General features: G+C 41.9%; 1 protein-coding gene across 2 annotated transcripts; it reads left to right on the forward strand.

The window, feature by feature from the left end:
* The first annotated feature begins 758 nt into the window (after positions 1 to 758).
* Positions 759 to 16,726, forward strand: LOC118119163. Of its 2 annotated transcripts, none has more exons than XM_035172878.2 (7): positions 759 to 1,066; positions 5,960 to 6,995; positions 9,279 to 9,439; positions 11,446 to 11,626; positions 13,494 to 13,557; positions 14,129 to 14,228; positions 16,101 to 16,726. In XM_035172878.2, the coding sequence occupies exons 2-7, from the start codon at positions 6,284 to 6,286 to the stop codon at positions 16,128 to 16,130; spliced, it is 1,248 nt and encodes a 415-aa protein (XP_035028769.1). In that variant the 5' UTR covers positions 759 to 1,066; positions 5,960 to 6,283; the 3' UTR covers positions 16,131 to 16,726. The 2 variants fall into 2 exon arrangements, with proteins under 2 accessions (XP_035028769.1, XP_035028770.1); XM_035172879.2 differs by having other exon boundaries at positions 6,138 to 6,995.
* Positions 16,727 to 18,230: the final 1,504 nt, after the last annotated feature.

Here is an 18,230-nt window from a genome sequence, read left to right on the forward strand (position 1 = left end):
ACCTCAGTGTTTTTACTGTCTTAGTCAAATGACAGCGTTATTTATCATAGAGAAAGTGAAACCTCACTGTACTTCACTGTGATTCTTTAATACACCTTACTTTGCCTGGGCTCCACACAGGGAAGAAAACAATAGCGTAAGTTGAATATTCAGCAGTTTCGCTGTTCCCGACATTTATGTATAGTTTTGCGTTTACTCTCTCCGTCCACAAACAGGTCGCAGATGCACGCGTTCTTCCCGAGAGCGTCTCTGTAAAGGATCGGTTTGAGACCTGAAAGAGTAAAAGTGGGTGCAAACAACCATATTTTATTTCACCTGCTGACAATGCATTTTGTCTTGCCTTTGCTGCATCAGTGAGGCAACAGTCGGTGCTGCTGTGAGCCTCTGACTCCATTAATAACTTGTGCGCTGGGGACCTATTATGTAAGTCCAGAAACCTGAGAGCCCACTCACCTGTTCTGCTACCTGAGCCCGGGCCCCGGGGACGGAGGAGGAGAGAACAAGGGTAGAAAGCCTCACTGAGCTGTCTCGCCAGGGGGGGTTCAACTCATATGCACAAGGCCTTGCGTTCTGCTGGAAGCTCCAGACGTCCCTGGTGGGTGATTTTTGTTTTTTAATTTTATTTTTAACCAGCATAACTAAACCAGACCTGTGCGAATAGACAATGAATTAAATGAGAAAAATATCTCATTTGTGTGTGTTCACAAGAGCGATCACTGTTAAAGTTCTGCCAAGGACACAACTCGCCCTCTCTTCATTTGCACAGCATATTTAGCTCTTAGCTCTCAGGCGTGGAACATAAGCACACTGGGTCATTTGTATAAACACAAGGGCTCAGACGATGCAGCTCGCTCCTTGACCCCTGTCAGCTGAGGGCGGTCTCCCGTGGGGCTTGAGGAAAAGACCCCAATCCCTCCTGGATTCGAGATGATTGCACGGATCTGTACAGCTCCCGACAGAGCGCCGGAGAGCTCACGTCGAGGTCCCTGCTGAAAGAAGTGGACACATCTGTTTTGAAGAGAGGTGCAACAGTTGGTGTCTTGGCCTGGACACTCTGCTGTAGGAGGTAAACCTTCACAATATGTGCAATCAGATTTCAGAATGATGCTTCTAATTTTCTTCTGTAATTCTGTTTTAGCAGAAACTATCTCAAACGTTTCATTCCTCAAAGGAAATAAATAAATAAAATAAATGGTAGAGGGATGGAAAATGCTACATTTATGCCAAATAATTACAAAATACCAGCTATTATAGATATTATCATTTCATGGTGCATGTAGCTGTGGCACTAATAGATACATAGTTGAGAATAGGTAGAAAATTAATAGATTATTTTTGCTGTTTTAGACTAATTAAGTCTTGAGGCTAATAGTATATTTTCCTACTGGGAATTTAAACAGATTATGTCCCATGTGGCCACATTCCTGAGACCCACAGTCAGGACCATTACTGACAAATTGCTCTAATTCAGAAAGAAGCCGGCGTGTAGCTGCTGCAGCACATAACAAGGAGCATGTATGTGCATCATCATGATAATGCTTTTTTTTTGCTCAAACTGTGCGGTTGCACTCGCGTATTTTGGTGTTTGGACAGATTTCCTGTTCTCCAGCCGCAGTTCTTCTCCTCTCACTCAAACTGCTTCTGTGCACATCTGCTTTGGGAGTTTTTAGTCTGCCAGACTTGTCCTTGCCAGGTGCAGTGTTGACAAATTAAATTGTCCCACCTATGTCGTAAGTGCGTTAGCTTTTCTTCAGAAGGGAAGCCGGTGTAATACTTAAGCCATGGAGGGCCAGAAGTAAAGCTAACACACAAACAGGGCAGGACTATTTCATTTGCCGTGACTGCAGCTGTCATTCTATTGATTTGGTAATTTTGACAAACTTGATTAACAAAAAAATCCAAGAGCAGACTTTTCACACATGCACAGAAGTAGCCCGAGCGCAAGATAAGCTGGAGTCCAGGAAATCTGAGTGTAAGCGCACAGTTGTAAGCACAAGCAGTGGTTATTAGAGTATGAGCGAAGGGTATATTAATGAATGCATCAAAAGTGTGAAATCAGTAAGTCCTGCTCTCAAACTGAAAAGACACATTCTTGAATAAAGACAGGGGAAAAAACCCTGAGATAATTCACTGTGTTATAATACATGTGTCTTCGGAAAGTAATTGAAAATGAAACTTGGAGGTAAATACTCTTCTCACTCGAAAGGTAATTTCAAGCTCGTTTGTTGCCTTTTTGTTCTCACTAAAATTGGCTACAGACAAATGAAAGACACTGTGAGCACGAAGCAAAGGTCCAGGATAATAAGACATGACCACGACAATGATAACCTTTGCTAACACCAGCATGTATGACACATCCGAATAACAGCATTTTGTCCGCGAGCTCCCTCAATAAGCCTCATTTCCACCCTGGCTGTGCTGATGGGTTTATCTCTCCTGCACCCGCAGCCCTACTCAGCTCGTCTGCTTGCTAACCAGATGTAGGTCCCATGGCCTCGCTCCCTCTGTTCCTGGCACAGACGGGGCCCACAAAGGTTTTATTCACTGGTTACCATGCTATGCAACAATAGGCATACAGTCGCATCAGCCAAGTAACCCGTTCACTGTCTGTGGGCCGTCATCTGTCTCTCACAAACACACACTGCTTCTATTTCTCTCACAAACTCATCTTGCTTTTTCTTCTCCTCTGTATCTCACGCACCTGTTGGTCGGAGGTGCGTAATGTTTATACTTTTAAAGCATAAGGCTGCATATAGTTAATCATTTCATGTCAAACTGATCCAGTCACACAAACACAGTAAACTAAACAATATTCAGGTCTTTTAATATTTCAGCAGTCTGTCTGTTACTCACTGAGCCCCAAACCCATTGGTTTCTAACAGTGGCATAAATGTTTAAACAAGCAAAAGCCACATATACACAAGTTCATCTCTGAAAAATAATTTTCAAAAACGGCAAGACTGTAGACTTTAGGCAAATGTTGCTCCAACAGGTGTGAAGGGTGTACATGTGTTTAGCAGCATTTGTTTTTCTCTGCTAGCAGGTGCATAAATAGGCCAGCAAATGTTTAAGGCTTTAGGGTAAGACTTGACAACAATGGAGGTCTATGATACAGGGATACTTTATTTAATGTTTTGCACAGAACATACTTGTTAGGAGTTCAGCTTTTTGTTGATATAATATCACCAAACTTTTCATTCAACTGTTCTTATTTACTGCTCTTATTGTTAATGTGGACTCTTTCATATTTAACTCACAGCATTACTTTTTTTAATATTTACAAATGTTGGCCAGGATCTATAAACGCTGCATTGAAACAAGCCATCAGGATTGAACTGAAGTATAATTTTGTAATGTCACAACGAAACAGGCACTAACCTCGGCTAAGCCCCTGGTGCGGCTCACTCTGAGCCACCTTCCATCCTTGACAGAGTTGTTTTCTCCGATTGATTAACTATAATCTGCTTTATTTGTATTCAATCTCTCTTAAGCATCCTTATTGATGTTTTGTTCAGCCTCTCAATGATCTTTAATCCTGGTCTAATACCAATCATCACATTACTTTTATTTTTGTTCTTTTAAGTTTCCTGTTTTATTGATCATGATGTTATGGGTTCAGATCCTGCAGCACCACGACCAGTCACCCCAACACGCTGGATGATTCAGGGGTTTGCACTGAAACCAGATCAGAGGCTCCGGTGTATCCAGGCCCAGCATTTTAGCCCAAATTTGATCAGCTCATTTATTTGCCTTTAACTCTCTTATATGCAAAAACATAGATAAGGCTGCTCAGTGATTGGTAGCACTGCCCTCTCACAGAAAGAAGGGTCCCAGTCCGAATCCTGGCCGTGGCCCTTCTGTGTGAGTTTGTATGTTCTCCGCATGTTTTCTCCGTGTACTCCTCCTTCCTCCCACGGTCCAAAAACATGTAAGTGTTTGTTTCTATATGTCCTGCAAGGCACTGGCGACCTGGTCAGGGTGTCAGCTCCCCACTGTCCTCAGAGGATAAGATAATGGATGGATAGAAAAACCTATACTCTGCTTGCTCATTTATCCATTTATACTGTATACTCTGCAGTACATAAACTATATACTTCAGTAAAATACTGTACATTCTATATTATATACTGTAAAAGCTTCTTTCACGTTCTGTTTCCACTGTTTCACAATTCCATCGAGTTATATTGTTTTGTTTTCCCACTCTAAGCCGTACAGTATGAATGTGTTCACAGTCTGTTTCTCTCTCACACAAACTTCTATACAGGCTCCCCCTCTTGCAACATATCAAAATTGTGTTGTGCCTCTAATTATACTTTGCTGGCTGGACAAAAATAAATCAAAGAAAAAGTGGGGTGAAACTGTGAATGTATAAATTACTATTTCAGTGTTGTTATTCAAGCCTGCATTCCTGCTGTCCCATGTGACCCACCTCAAAGTGGAACACAGGGGGTAAACATAATTGCTTTTCTTGTATAATATGCACTGTGCCGTTCATGCAAGCATCTTAACAGGCCAACGACACGACTTCAATTTGCGAGGTCTCACTGTGACACCGTGGTAACGTAGAGTGGGTGCTCTGCATGCATGACGAGTTCAGTTAAAGAGTAAATTATGCCGGCATTTGTTATAATCTCAGTTTTATTGACAGTAATCTCAACATGGGGCTTTCGGCTGAATTCAGAGTCGTGCACTCAGTGTATCATGATTAAAGAACTGAATTATACTGAGTGGGGAATATAATGAATTGATAAGCCCCTTCCTGCGCCTTATGAAACAATGGGCATAAACGTTAAAGCTATTGTTAAGCGCTAAGGAATAATCCAGAATGTGCCAGGCAAGCACAGAAGATAACTGCCTCCGGAGAGTCGTCATCAGCTGAACTGAGGAGCAGAGAAAGACACAGACAGAGGGAGGGAGTGTTCTTTTGGGATGTTGATAGGTGGGAAGAAACATGGCTCCAAGGGAATAGTTAATGATAGAATGATAAAAGGAAGTGATGTTCAAGCGTTAGATAAAAATGTCCCCCACAAGGTCGCTGTAGTTTTGTGAGAAGGTAAGTTTGATAATAGTGTTACAATTTGAAAGGGGCAGAGGCGGGGGGGACACTCTTCAGGTCACCAGCATATCGCAGGTCTAATAGAGATAAACAACTGTTCACACCTATGTTTGAATTTTAAAGCCTGCAATTAACCAAACCCCAATCTGCATGTCTTTGGACTGTGGCAGAAAGTTGCAGTTGCCCAAAATAACCCATGCAAACATGGAGAGAACATACTCCACACAGGAACGTGGCCATGCTGGGATTTGAACCTACGTATATTGAGAAATCAAAAATACAAATTCTAATACATAAATATGATGTGTCTGATTATGTAACAAAACACTGTTGCCTCTATATCTTAATGATAGTTGATCTCTGGTCTCATTAGGAAACGCCTGCAGACGTCCATTATTCAGGATTTCATTAACATCTAGAGGCACAATTAGTCATTAAGCCTAATTTCATCATGTTGAATCCTCTTTCTATCTGGGTGAATTGATCGTGAGCCAACAGAAGAGCCTGTTAAAAAAAATGTTTGACCCTCAAAGAAAAAAAGGTGTTCAAAAGCAGCAGGAAGGTGAAACTCCAGTATTTACTCAACTTTCAATTTAAAAATGGAATCGAACGGGGACGGTTAGTGTGTTTGTCTTTCAGGAGACAAATGTGGATTGTTCATTTTAAATGTCACGGATAATTTGTCCCTGAGTGCTGCCCAACAAGTTAAACACTGTCATGGCAACAGCAACAGATCACGAAACAAGTCAAGCAACGGAGCAGATGATAAGTCCCTGGGAAATATATCTGTATTTGCAGTCTCCCTTGGTTCTATTTGAGTTATAGAATCTTTCACTTTGCAGAGGAGTCTGTCACACACTGATGTGATTTTTTTTTTTCTTTCTTTTCTCTGTCTTTTCATAGGCCTCAAGTGAGCCTATCGCTGCTTCACTGCACAGGAATGTCCTGTCATGGAGTGTGTGGCGGGGGCAACAGGAGAAGGAGAGTGTGACTCTTTTTGAGCAGTGCGACTCCTCCCTGACTGCAGATAGTGGATCTTGCAGGAAACTTTCCAACCTGTTCACGACTGCATGTGTTACAGATGTGGTGGGAGGGAGTCCAGAGACGGCGTTTCCACCTCCGAGGACCCTGTGTATCCTGCAGCTCCACCACCTGTGAAGGGTTTAGCTTCACTGAAACCTACCAGAAACTTTGAGGAGAGGAGCATCATTGATCCCCAGGAGCACAATGAGAGTCACAAACTATCAACCGGACGTGGGCAAACAGAAACCTACCATTGTGGCGCCGAATGACTTCAGACAGGCCTCCTCACCAGCTGATAGATTGGTAGTGAGAGATGCAGGGATGAGGAAAGTACAACTTGTACAACACAGACTGGGCTGCACAGAGGGTGACTCGAAGCGAGACGTATTAGGTGGCTCATTAATGAACCTGTCCACATCCAAACCTTCCTACCGGTCGTGTATCCACCGGGAAGTGCCTCTAAGGTCCACTAGCTCCGTGGTGTTTTTAGACAAGTCACTTTCCATTTCCCTCGTGGAACTAGAGGGAAGAGGAGCAGGTCAACCCACTTTGTACAGAAGCACCTTGTCTGTTCGCCTCGGTGTCACGTCCTGCTGCAGATCCAAACCAGCCAAAACAAATGGGGTTTACAGGAGGCCGAGAGCCGCCACGACGAGCGGTAACAAGCGCAATGGCCAAGAGATGGGTTCGAAGCAGCAGGGCCGCAAGGTTGAGCAAACAGCACATGCCAATGGTAATAACAAGGCGGACGATTCAGACACACAGCGCCACAGCTCTACTTTGGGATTATTGTCATTCCGAGGGCCAAGCCCCTGGAACACAAAGGCTGGCCGGCAGAAGGAGAATGCAGATGAGGCAGCCTCACCTTCCCGGAGCAATCTCAGGCACAAGCAGCACACTTTCAATATCAGCCCAGGTATGAATTCATCACCATGTTCTAGAAGTGAAAGTCCTAATTACCAATGCCAATTGATCTGTGTGCTCCTTTCAGTGACTCATTTATTCTAAGGTTATCGTGGATGGGCTCAAATCTTTGAGGCGTATAGCACCAAGCTAAATGTGGTGCCTGGAGTGATCTCATAGAGAAAGAGTGCAAAGACTTCATTTTTTCCACTCACCTTTCGATTAATGCTTCATGCATTGTTAATAGAGCCACATCCACCCACAACACAACAATGTTTAGATTAAATCCCAGCTGGTACACGCACACACTCTGTTCATCTGTAAATTTAAATAAATAACAACGCTTTAATTTATCCACTGACTACCTACACTTCTAAAAAGAATCTTAAGTTAGAAGCTGCCACTGCGGGCTGCAAATCTAAAGATAGACTGTATTTGCATGATTTTGAAGAATCTTCCTGAGAATCTCCTGGTGCATAAGTTAGAATAAGATCAATGTTTTATGAGAGCTGTGTTTAGAAATACAACGCGGTTCATACAACAGAGGAAGATCCTTTTTAATTGTTGGTGACGGACTCTTCGTGATGTTTTATATGATAATTTATGATAATCAACACAATGTGCATGTCCCGAAGCTCCTGAATTAAGATGTGCAATCTTCAAAGAATAGTTCATATTTTGGGAAATTTGCTCTCTTGCAAAGAGTTTGACACAACTCGTGTCTCAGTATGAAGCTACAATCAGTAGCCAGTTAGCTAGCCTAACTTAGCTTAGCATTGAGACCGAATTAAGAACTAGTAATTGGGAAATAGCTAGCATGAAGTTGTGCGAAAAAACAAACTCCCCAAAATATGAAACTATTAGAGCTAGAAGACCCCAAAACACAGTAGAGAGTTAGATACAACTCTGAACTGAATATGAACATCTGCCAGTAACCACTTTAGTTTATCTTCGATTATCACCGAAAACAGGAAGTGGGAAAAACCTAGCATGGCTTTGTGCAAAGATTGCAAAATCCACCTATAGAAACCCAAAATGTTCACAAAATAACATTTGTTGTTATTTCACCATCATTGTTTTAGCTGTTTCCCCTTATTCAGTATCTGTGCTAACATAAGCTAGTAGAGGCTAGTAGTGTCTTAAAGATGTGTAGGTGACTGTTGGCTATTTGGATGAGTTGAAGCCTGATACTTACATTAACACCCGGGGGCCTAATTGAAAAGCGACGTTCCTTGTCGCACACTAACGCGGCCGATGTGATAAGCATTGGACGTCTTGTCGCTTTGATTATTATTTCTTTGATAAACCGTTTGTCTGTGAAGTGCAGTGAATGCTGGGATAGGTTGGCCCGTGAAGGATCCACTCATTGAACCCTTCGCTGCTCATTTATGATCTTGTTGTACATATGGTGTTTTTATAATACAACATATTTTGTGAATGAAATGAAGATACTTAAGGGGTTTGATTAATACCAGTAGAGTGTGGTGGCCAAGGTAGATGAGTTTATTGATACTGCAGCGAGCCAACACTTCATTAGGGAATATACAGCACATACAGTCCTTTACATGCAGCGAGGAGGCACATGCAGTGCTGTGAGTGGATGTCTCTACCTAAAGGACTCAGAACGGTGATATAAAATGTCACTGCCTGAAGCAAGAGTCTTACCTGCCTGTGTTACACTTTTTAATTATTAAACAACTCTCTCTACTCATTATAACATTTATTCCCTGCATAGTCCTACAGCTTGTTTCTATGTTAATCTTCGTTCTTATTACAAGCTCAGTTCATTTATTCTGAAACCTAATGGGCAACAGACAAATAGCTTGACCAGCTTTAATTTCCTGCACGTGATGATGCTCTACCTATCCGTGCCCACTACACGGTCCTGGCAGAGTACTGAACGGAGATGAGGTGCATATATTCCACAAAGGTAGAGGGATGCAGTCATAGGTGCAGGATGGATGCACTGTCATCTTTTACATTATTCATAGGCCACACTCATGTTCCCTCGAGGTTTTTTTCTCGCTATGAGCTGCCGGGTACGTGTGTACGAGAGGCGTGGGGGTCTGTTAGGGTCAGCTCCATTTCCCTGTTTCTCCACATCAACCGTTTCTTGAAAATTATAGCCCAGCCACAGACTTATTTTAAGTGCTACACCTTTTACACGATAGAAAACAGTGAGAAAAACAACTTTGACTTTGTTGAATAATACGTTGTTGTTTTTTGGGAATGATGGGACTTGACAGTTTGAATTCCCCACAAGACGCTCATGTCCCTTCTCTCTGTGTCTCTGCAGTGGACTCATGGAGCAAACAGACAGTGACGGACATCACAGAGAAACACAGCCGCCACACACAACCCGGAAAAGTCTCCTCTCTGGGCAAGACCTGTTTTTATCGTTCCCCACTGGAGCCGGACTCTGTGGAGGACTCGTCACCACAGGCTCTCAGCCTCAAAGTAGGAGCCACATTTCTGCACGATTTTCAAAATAATTGCTCGTCTTTCAAGAAATATAGGGAACACAAACCGCACAGTGCTCCAACACAAACCTGACTCTGAGCTTGAGGGGTATTATTTTACTTTTAGCAGTTTGACAAAGCACAAGGTTCACCTGCTTGACATCTTACGTAGCTTTTAGGCTCATATCAAGGCCCTCATCCATGGATGGAGTCTCAGTTGTCATGGAGATGGCTCAGATGGTTGGTTTGCATGCATGGAAATTGGATCACAAGCATGATCTCTAGGATCAACGCCCAGGTGACACAATATTAACTGAACCATTAGCACGACTCCATTCGCTGCTGAAGGCTGGTGGATCGTGTGCTAAATGCTTTTACTGTAAAAACACTGTTTCAGTTTTGTATTATTTATTTGTGTTCTGCACAAAACCCTGAAACAGAAAAAACACAGAAGGAAGTAGGCCTCATTTATTTTAACTTCCACCACGGGGGTAATGTTTTCATTGCTGTTAGTCTGGATGGTAGCCGGTCTATGCAAAAACCACTGAACCGATTTTATTGAAACTTGGGGAAGGATGGGACATGGGCAGAGGAAGAGCCCAATAAGTTTTGTGAAAGAATATTTTCTTTAATTTGAAAATGATCAGGCATATTTCAGGGACTGATATCTATGAGTGTAGTCCGGTGCAGCTTGATTGAATTCAAGGGGACTGTTGGGCCTTGGCAGAGGAATGTTTTCTGTCAAGTGCCATTCATAACCACCAAGGAGGTTATGTTTTCATTTTGTTTGGCTGCACAGGATCGTGCAAAAACTACCATGAAACTTAGGATGTGGTAAGAGTCAGGGAGGAACAAATCAAATGTTGGTACTGATATATAAAGTGCTAATATCTACTTTCAGGTTAAAAATTTGGTGTGGTTCCAGATGATGATTCATATTTTTTCAATCAAAATAAATATTTTTATAAGGGGGGGTGATCTTTATTCAGTTTCTGTACGGTAACAAACATTTTTTTCAGATATTTCAGAGAATGTTGTGTATTTTTCCTGCGTTTAATGTGAGACGTATTCAGAACAACACTGTGCACATTGTATATGCATCTGATCTCAATTTGCAATATGGTGATCAATAAGTGGCCAATCAGCTCTGGCCGAGGTAGCTGCTCAATAGAGTCCTTCTAGTTCCTTATGACAACATTTGTGTAGCGAGCACACAGTCAATGCAAGTCTCGGATTATTGATTTAATGGTTTCTGCTTGCTCTGTTGCTTTTGATGAAGGTTAAGAAATATCAAATCATCAGTGGAGCCAATCAGGATGCAAATACAAGTAGTGGTTCTACAAAGCACAGGAAATGCTGTTTTTTCAAATATATCATACAAAGTACAAGTAGACAATGTTTACGATCATATGTAGAAAAGTTGTGTATTTGCCATATTGAACCTTTTAAAACCTCAGTGATGATTTGTTAGAAGGTTTCCAACCCGATTTTAATGTGTTGGAATAAACATTATCACAGCGGCAGTGGGTGATTTTTCTGGGAGGGATTTTACTTTTGACACAGCCTCTGCCAAATTGAGGGGAATTTGTCCAAAAAATATATAATTCCCCTTTTTTATTCCATTCTTTCTTCCTCTTTTGATTGATTCCACTCTCCCTCTGTTTTACTGTTATTTTAACAAGTTGTGAGGGGCAATGATCCAGTGAGTTTTTTTAGGCTTTCTAAAAGGATTCAGATTCCCCCTTGGACTAAAGCTCTCTTACCTTTATCCCCACAAAGGATGAGCATAATATTACCATGTTGCCTACACCTCCGAGCTATTACAAGGCTGCGAGGAGGATTCTCCAAGGTTAAAGAATAGATTAAGGATATTTTCAGAACAGATTCTAACCCGGTGAAGATTTTTTTTTGTCTCTTTCTTCAGGATTAGTGTCTGTGAGTTACAGTGTATTCTTCTCCCCATCAAGGAGCTTACTGTATTTATCCCTCTGCCCCACACCCCAGGAGGCTTTGCAGCTCTTCAGGCCAGACTTCATCAGCCGATCTCAGGGTCGGGTGAGGAGGCTGGAGCGGAGGTCCAGGAGGAGGCGGGCTCTGCAGGACTCCAATCCAGACCTGGTGCAGGGCCTCAGGGAGGATGGAGGCGGACAGAAGAGGAACTGCACCACACCAGACCCACTTAGCAGTGAGTTCAGCTGTAGAGAAGCAGAAGTGGGCCATCGTAGGGAGTGTGTCACCCTTCTCCCCAACAGGTTTTAATCAGGAGGTTTCGGTTCTGTTGTCGAAACGCAACTGAAACAGCAGCAGCACGACAACGGCTTGAAATGAAACTGCTGCAAGTTGTGGAAGTGAACATGAAAGAACAGCCCCAAAGACAACAGCAGGCAGGATAGTCTCCCAATCCAGATCAGATCAATCCTTAATCATGTTCCTCATCGGTTTTAATGTCACATCTGTGGAAATCAACACATTATTCGAATGCATAAGTTGTTGTGAGAACTCACCCTGCACATCTAGTTTACTGGTGTATTGGTGTTATTTCCCCATATATATATATATATATTTGAGGAGGAAATGGTTGTACTTGTGTTAAGATTTTGAGGCTGCATCTCAAACAATTCATTCTAACCTCAGCAACCTCAGCAGGTCTGTGAGGGAGGAAGGTGACTTTAGATACTGTTCCCTTTATAGCGTGGTGGTGTTTATCCAACTTTGCTCTCTGCTGGCCATTATCTAGTATTGCAGATCAGTTGGTTGTATTTTTCTTTTATGTTCAGAATACAGGGAATTTACATCCTCTATTTAATGATCTTTAAAAATGTTTACTTATATATTTCAGCCATGCAAAGTCAGAAGATGCCATATTATGCAAAATGCTTTTTCAAATCAGTGTTAAAATGTTTATCCAGCAAGACACAAAAAAGCCTGTAATTCTACTCGTGTTACAAGATATGTAATAATTAATTTAAATAACCAAGTTACATAATAATAACATGTATCCACATCTGTCCTTCTGCATTACAGGTTATCTTAGTATTTTTGAGATTTGCAGTAATATACTTTGATACTCATTGATTGATGATGAGTTTCGTTTATCTTCTCATACTGAAGCTTTCATACTCTTAAACTCTCAGCTTCTTTGACTTAAATCTTAGTTTCTCTGCTGTGCGCTGCAGGAAAATATAATTATTCCTTGACAGGGAATCAGGAAATGATAGATTCAGCACATATATTGGGGAATGTCTGAATTTCTTAAAAGCATTCTGATTATACCGCCATGTTTTTTTACACATTCATTACAGGAGAATGTTTACAGCAATTTTTCCTTGCGGCAAATCCAACTGTATCCGTAAAGCACAAACCTCCACCAAGGCCTGAAGTCTGTTTAAATTCAAGCTGCACCAAATTTCACACACTTGTTCAGATATCGTTCCCTAAATATGCTGGATTTTTCAAGATCCATGAATTATTCCGCGGTAAATCTGTTAAAATGTCAAAAAAAAGCCCCACACCAAAATGTCTTCCCTGACCCATACCACATCCTTCTAGTAGTTTTGGCACAATCCTGCCTAAAGACAAACTTCCAACACAAAAACAGACAGGGAGGAAAACATAACCTCCTTGGTGGAGGTAAAGAACAGAGGCATAAAAGTGACCAAAGCACGGCAAATACATTTAGGAAGGTCGCGGAAAAGTCGTGGAGTTAGGAACCTTGAAAGGTTCACACAGGTCACATGTCTGAAGTCTAAGGAGGAACAAAGAGTCTCCGGGTTGTTGACCTGAGGAGCAGAAGCAGTCAGACAACTCACTGCTGTCACTGAGAGGCTGAATATTCACAACTAACAGGACTGGATATGAGCGTGTGTGTCCGTGTGTGTCCGTGTGTGTCCGTATGTGTGAATACTCAGGTGTGGATGTGTATCTGTGAAAATCACACGTCGCCCAGCATTCATTTACATATTCAAGATTCATTTACATATTAATTCTAATTTGTTATTCCAATGTGTGTGTGTGTGTGTGTGTCTCTGTGTGTTTGTGTGTGTGTGTCCTAGATAACCTTTTCAGGCCCAGAGAGAGGTCTATATCGGGCAGAGAGATGCAGCTGAGGTCCAGACGGTGAGTTCTCCAGACCGAGATCATATCACTCTGTCTCTCCTCGCTCTTTGTTGTTTTCTCTATTTAGCACGATCAATCACGCTTGTTTGTCACATCTGCCGAGCATGAAGCCGCGTGCACAAATATCAAACACCCAACATGCACACAGCCGTGTACTGTATGGACACAATACAAGTTTGATCCCCGCAAGTCCTGAGAAGAGATATGAGCCACCCTCTGTGTACCTTATCTCTCCCTCTTTTTCTTCTTCTTCTTCTTCTTCTTCTCTTATCTGGAAAGGCACACCTGATCAGACGATGGCCGCCCATTGTAATTTTTTTTCTTTTTTCAAAAGCGACACTATCTGACTCGGAGGATCTCTTGACAAATTGGCTGCGGTCGGCGGACTGAAAAAGGAGTCTGTGTGAGACTTGTTTATCAGTGGATCCAGGTCTTTGCCGGCTGTGGCCTCACCAGATAATGCCTTGTCTCTCGTGTGCCAATCTGTTGGCGTAGCTGCAGCCACCCTCACACTTCCCAGACTATATTCCCCTGCCCTGTGTGAATTTGCCTTTTATTTCTATGTCTGTAGGATTTACAACAAGCTGCCAGAGGTGACAAAGAAAAAGGAGGAGGAGAAGAGGAGGGCTGTATCACAAACCAACAGACTGCGAGCAGAGGTTTTCAAAAAGGTAGAAATTTGACTTTTCAAAAGTTGGTTCACAACATTGATTACTGTCCATGAAAACTGTCAAAAGCTGATTCATTAGAATGTAAAAGACAAACAACCTCGCACTTAAAGAAAAGATCATGCACACAACTTCCTGTTCTGTTTCCACCAGGGTTTCATTTTCAACAAATAATGGAGATAAAGACATTCGTGACTGTGGTGTAGTCACATTCATTTGCCACCCAGGAGGTTTGGTACAACATTTTACTTTCTTCTCACAAACAGCAGGACTATATACTTTTCACTAAACTAGTCTGAACACAGTCGTCTTATGGCCTAATTGTGTTTTAGTATAAACGATGCTCAAAATGGGTTTTCACACAGTTTATTTTACGACAACGACATCTCACTGAATCTGTGGTTATGTGTTTTCAACATGATTCCATAAAGTTTAAAGACAGACATAAATCATGTAAAAGTAGAAAAACAATAGAATCAGAAAAAATAAGTGAAAATAAAACATCACAATAACATCAGATTTTATTTAATTGGACCAAAAACATATCCACATTAAATTTTAAAAAATGGTTCTTCATAATCACAAAATTATACTGCATATTTTTAATAATTTTGACGTACTGGTGTTCTCCTATAGTGGATGTATTTAAATGATATCAGCAAATGGACCATCAGTCACCAGTTTGATCATCGTCCAGCAGAGGTCACTGTTTGACTGTCAAAGCTGCGTCCTCAGTCATTTATAACTCTGGACTGTGGCCCAGTTAAATGTCTGATCTCTTTCCTGAAATCAGTTATTTTTCAGGTGACACTAAAGAAGCTTCTTATGATTCATACCTGAACTAAACATTTACTGCATCACATCTAAGCTCATTTCACTCTTGATGCCTCAGTGTAATTTTGGCTCTCACAGTAATTACTTAATAATTTGCTTATTTTAGGCAAATGAATGATATATTTGGGACGGGCGGTATCAGACACATCCTTTCAGCCTCACTCACTCTCCCATTGTAACCTAAACACAGCAATGAATTCTCTGTCAGGTGAGATGTAACAAATGTGAAGACATGTTTCCAATCTCTCACAGGTAATTACACCAAAATAGGACCTTCAGGTTGTGTGTGTGTGTGTTTGTGTGTGTCACCAAGATGTTTTTCAGGATAATCTAAAGATGACTGGCCCCCCCAGTGTTTATATGAACTGGGACATCATGATAAATGCATCTTCTATTCCTCCAACTATCTTAATTTACAAGGAAACACTGAATCTACAGTAAATTAACATTGCGTAGTTCACTGACAGGAACCGTTAAGCCTAACGTTTACGTCGGTGCGAGAGAATATTTTATTTCTTGGGTAAACGGAGCAGGCAGGACTGTTAAGATGCCAGTGTGACCTTGACACCTTTCAAATGAAGCTATTAGCCAGGCTCAGCCGCAGTGAGATTGGGAGGGGAAAGGGGGGGGCTGCTCCCTGATAAACACCGACTTGTGAGGGCTTTAGAGCTCTCATTTTTCAGAAAGTCTCCAACACACAGAAAAGATTCATATAGGGTCTGATAGTGCGGGGTGGTGGTTTTTGAACGCTGGCTGAAATGAGATTCCAGCTGTTGGGCGGTACTGTAAGAGGAGGGTGATTGCATAGCAGGGTGTTTGGTCAGATAGTAAGTCAGAATTATTCCCCCTCTAACTGGGCTTTGCCACCTCAGGAGCGGGGCTGATGAAAGTGAAAGCCAATTTAGCAGCTGCCGTCGCTCCCGTGTGGTGCAGAGCTGCTCTTAAGATTGAGCGATGGGAGGTCTGAGTGCAGATGGAGCTGTTTTTGTTCAGTTTTCTTGGGAGCAAGTTACCGACAGCATTGTTTTTCTTGTTTTGCAGAGACTTCTGGAGCAAGTCCTGCAAAGATAGATGAGGCAAATGGGGATCATTCACTATCATTTCCTCCCTCTTTCCTCCATGTTCAGTACTGTATAAGAGACTTTGTATTTAATGTTGTTATTGTAATAGTCTGTGCTAGTCTACTGCATAGACTCTATGCAGTTAAATGCTTGTGTATTTTTTTTAATAATAATTTTTCTCTGTTAAATTACCTCTTTCATCTTTGCTGCCTGGTCACTTCTTATTGCAAAAGATGGAAAAAGTTAATAAAACTAAAATTTGATTTGACTGACACTTGTCATTGACAAGATTTAACAAACAACAAAGCATCAAAGCAGTGATTAAACTTTCTGATTAGTCTGTATTCATACTGAGTTGCAACTAGAGGCTATAATAAATAAATGTTGGTTTAGGAATAATCACCAAAGCATCAGTAAAGGATTTATGAACATAACTTTTCCATTTATTGGCCATTTATAACGAGTCTAATGAAACAGCCCAGTTTTTATGAACCTGTATATAAGTGTACATTGTTTGATTTGATGTGAGACAAAGACACAGATGGATGTGTCTGCTTATTCCACTGTGGCAGATTTTTACAAAATAAACAATGTTTTCAACCAAAATTATGATGTGAAATGATTCTGTAGCTAAAACGGTGTATGATGTTTGAGGTGCTTGTTATTAAGGTAATTGAATTGTATGCAGTCACTGACAAAGCCCGGCACCCTCACCTACCAACGACACACTGATAATTAAAAAACGTGAAGGGTCTTGAAATATTAATGCACTGTAATCTGTCTTCCCTGCTCAAATTAATACACCCAGAGATTAAATGCAGAGCAGATTCATCATGTAATTCTACTCATTTCTTTCCTAATGATTTGGTTCCTTATCTATAGTATAATTCTCCTCTAATGCATCTCAAGTATCTGGAGATGAAATAAAAGAATTCCAAGGACGTTGGGTGTTGACGCGGTGTCATTTTCCAGGAAATTGAATCTCTGCTTTTGTGCAGAGCACCTTGACTCTGTCATTGGTGCAGCGCTGTATAAAGGAGAGAGAGACGCGAGGGGAGAGCCATTTTTTTCGTCGCCGGCCTCACATCTGCCTCGAGGCCTCTGGAACCTCCCATCCGGAACAGTGGAATTCCAAGCTAATCGAACTCAGGAGACACGCAGCGCCTGTGAAAGGGGCCTTTGTCACAGCGCTCCAAACTGGAGATGACATTGTAATAAGAGAGGAGACTTGTGAGCACAGCTTGGGACCACAGTCCACATATAGAGCCTGCAAAGGTGACTGACATCTCAAGCGGAGTCTGCTGGGAGGAGGAGGAGGAGGAGGAGGAGAAGGGAGCAGGGAGAGGGCACGTGCCGCAGGTCTCAGACAATCTCGCTGAATAAACACAGTCTGTTGTGGCAGACTTTTAGTGATGGGTCAATCTGGAGTAAAATACTGAGTGTTTAAAACCTCTAAATCAGGGATTTTCTTTTATTCCAGAATGAACGAGATTGACCTGACATCTTCCTCTATGATCAGTTATGGTTCACAGCAAGCAAACGCACTGTATGAACTACAGACCATATATGAAGATCGATGACACAGCTCCATACTCCTCTCTCTATACAGAAATGACAGCAAATTATCCAGGATGCAAAGGTCACCAACTGAGAACCAATCGAGGAACAGAGCCACGAAAGCAAAGTACCGTCCATACACCTGCTCGACCAATCATGAGACTGTCATGATTGACAGTCTCGCTGTCAATCATGACGTGTCACGTCATTTTATAGCATCAACTAAGTGAAAAACATAAGTGCGATAAGACATACCTAAAATGACAGAAGACATCTTTGAGATTGACTTTTTAGCTTGGTCCATGTCACATCCACTAACATGGAGGAGGTGGATTAATGACCTATACTGCAGCCAACCACCAGGTGGCGAGCAAGATGCTTTGGCTCCACTTCTGGTGAGCAATCATGTCGTCCATCTTTATGTAAACATCTCTATGGTAACAGAAAGGCCATTCTAAAGGGGGATCCACATGGGTTAGTCGACCCCCCGCCATGTAGCCTCCAGATGATGAGCGCAGTGTGACAGGCAGTCATACACAAGGAGAGCGAGTCC

The sequence above is a fragment of the Hippoglossus stenolepis genome, chromosome 12 (genome assembly GCF_022539355.2).
Source record: "Hippoglossus stenolepis isolate QCI-W04-F060 chromosome 12, HSTE1.2, whole genome shotgun sequence".
NCBI lineage: Eukaryota > Metazoa > Chordata > Actinopteri > Pleuronectiformes > Pleuronectidae > Hippoglossus > Hippoglossus stenolepis.

What these genes read in the sequence shown, in the direction of transcription:
- LOC118119163 (XM_035172878.2), top strand. Translation starts at nt 6,284, where the DNA reads ATGAGAGTCACAAACTATCAACCGGACGTGGGCAAACAGAAACCTACC. An exon ending in CACAGGCTCTCAGCCTCAAA is followed by an intron (nt 9,440 to 11,445) that starts GTAGGAGCCACA and finishes CCCACACCCCAG; the next exon opens with GAGGCTTTGCAGCTCTTCAG. An exon ending in ATGCAGCTGAGGTCCAGACG is followed by an intron (nt 13,558 to 14,128) that starts GTGAGTTCTCCA and finishes CTATGTCTGTAG; the next exon opens with GATTTACAACAAGCTGCCAG.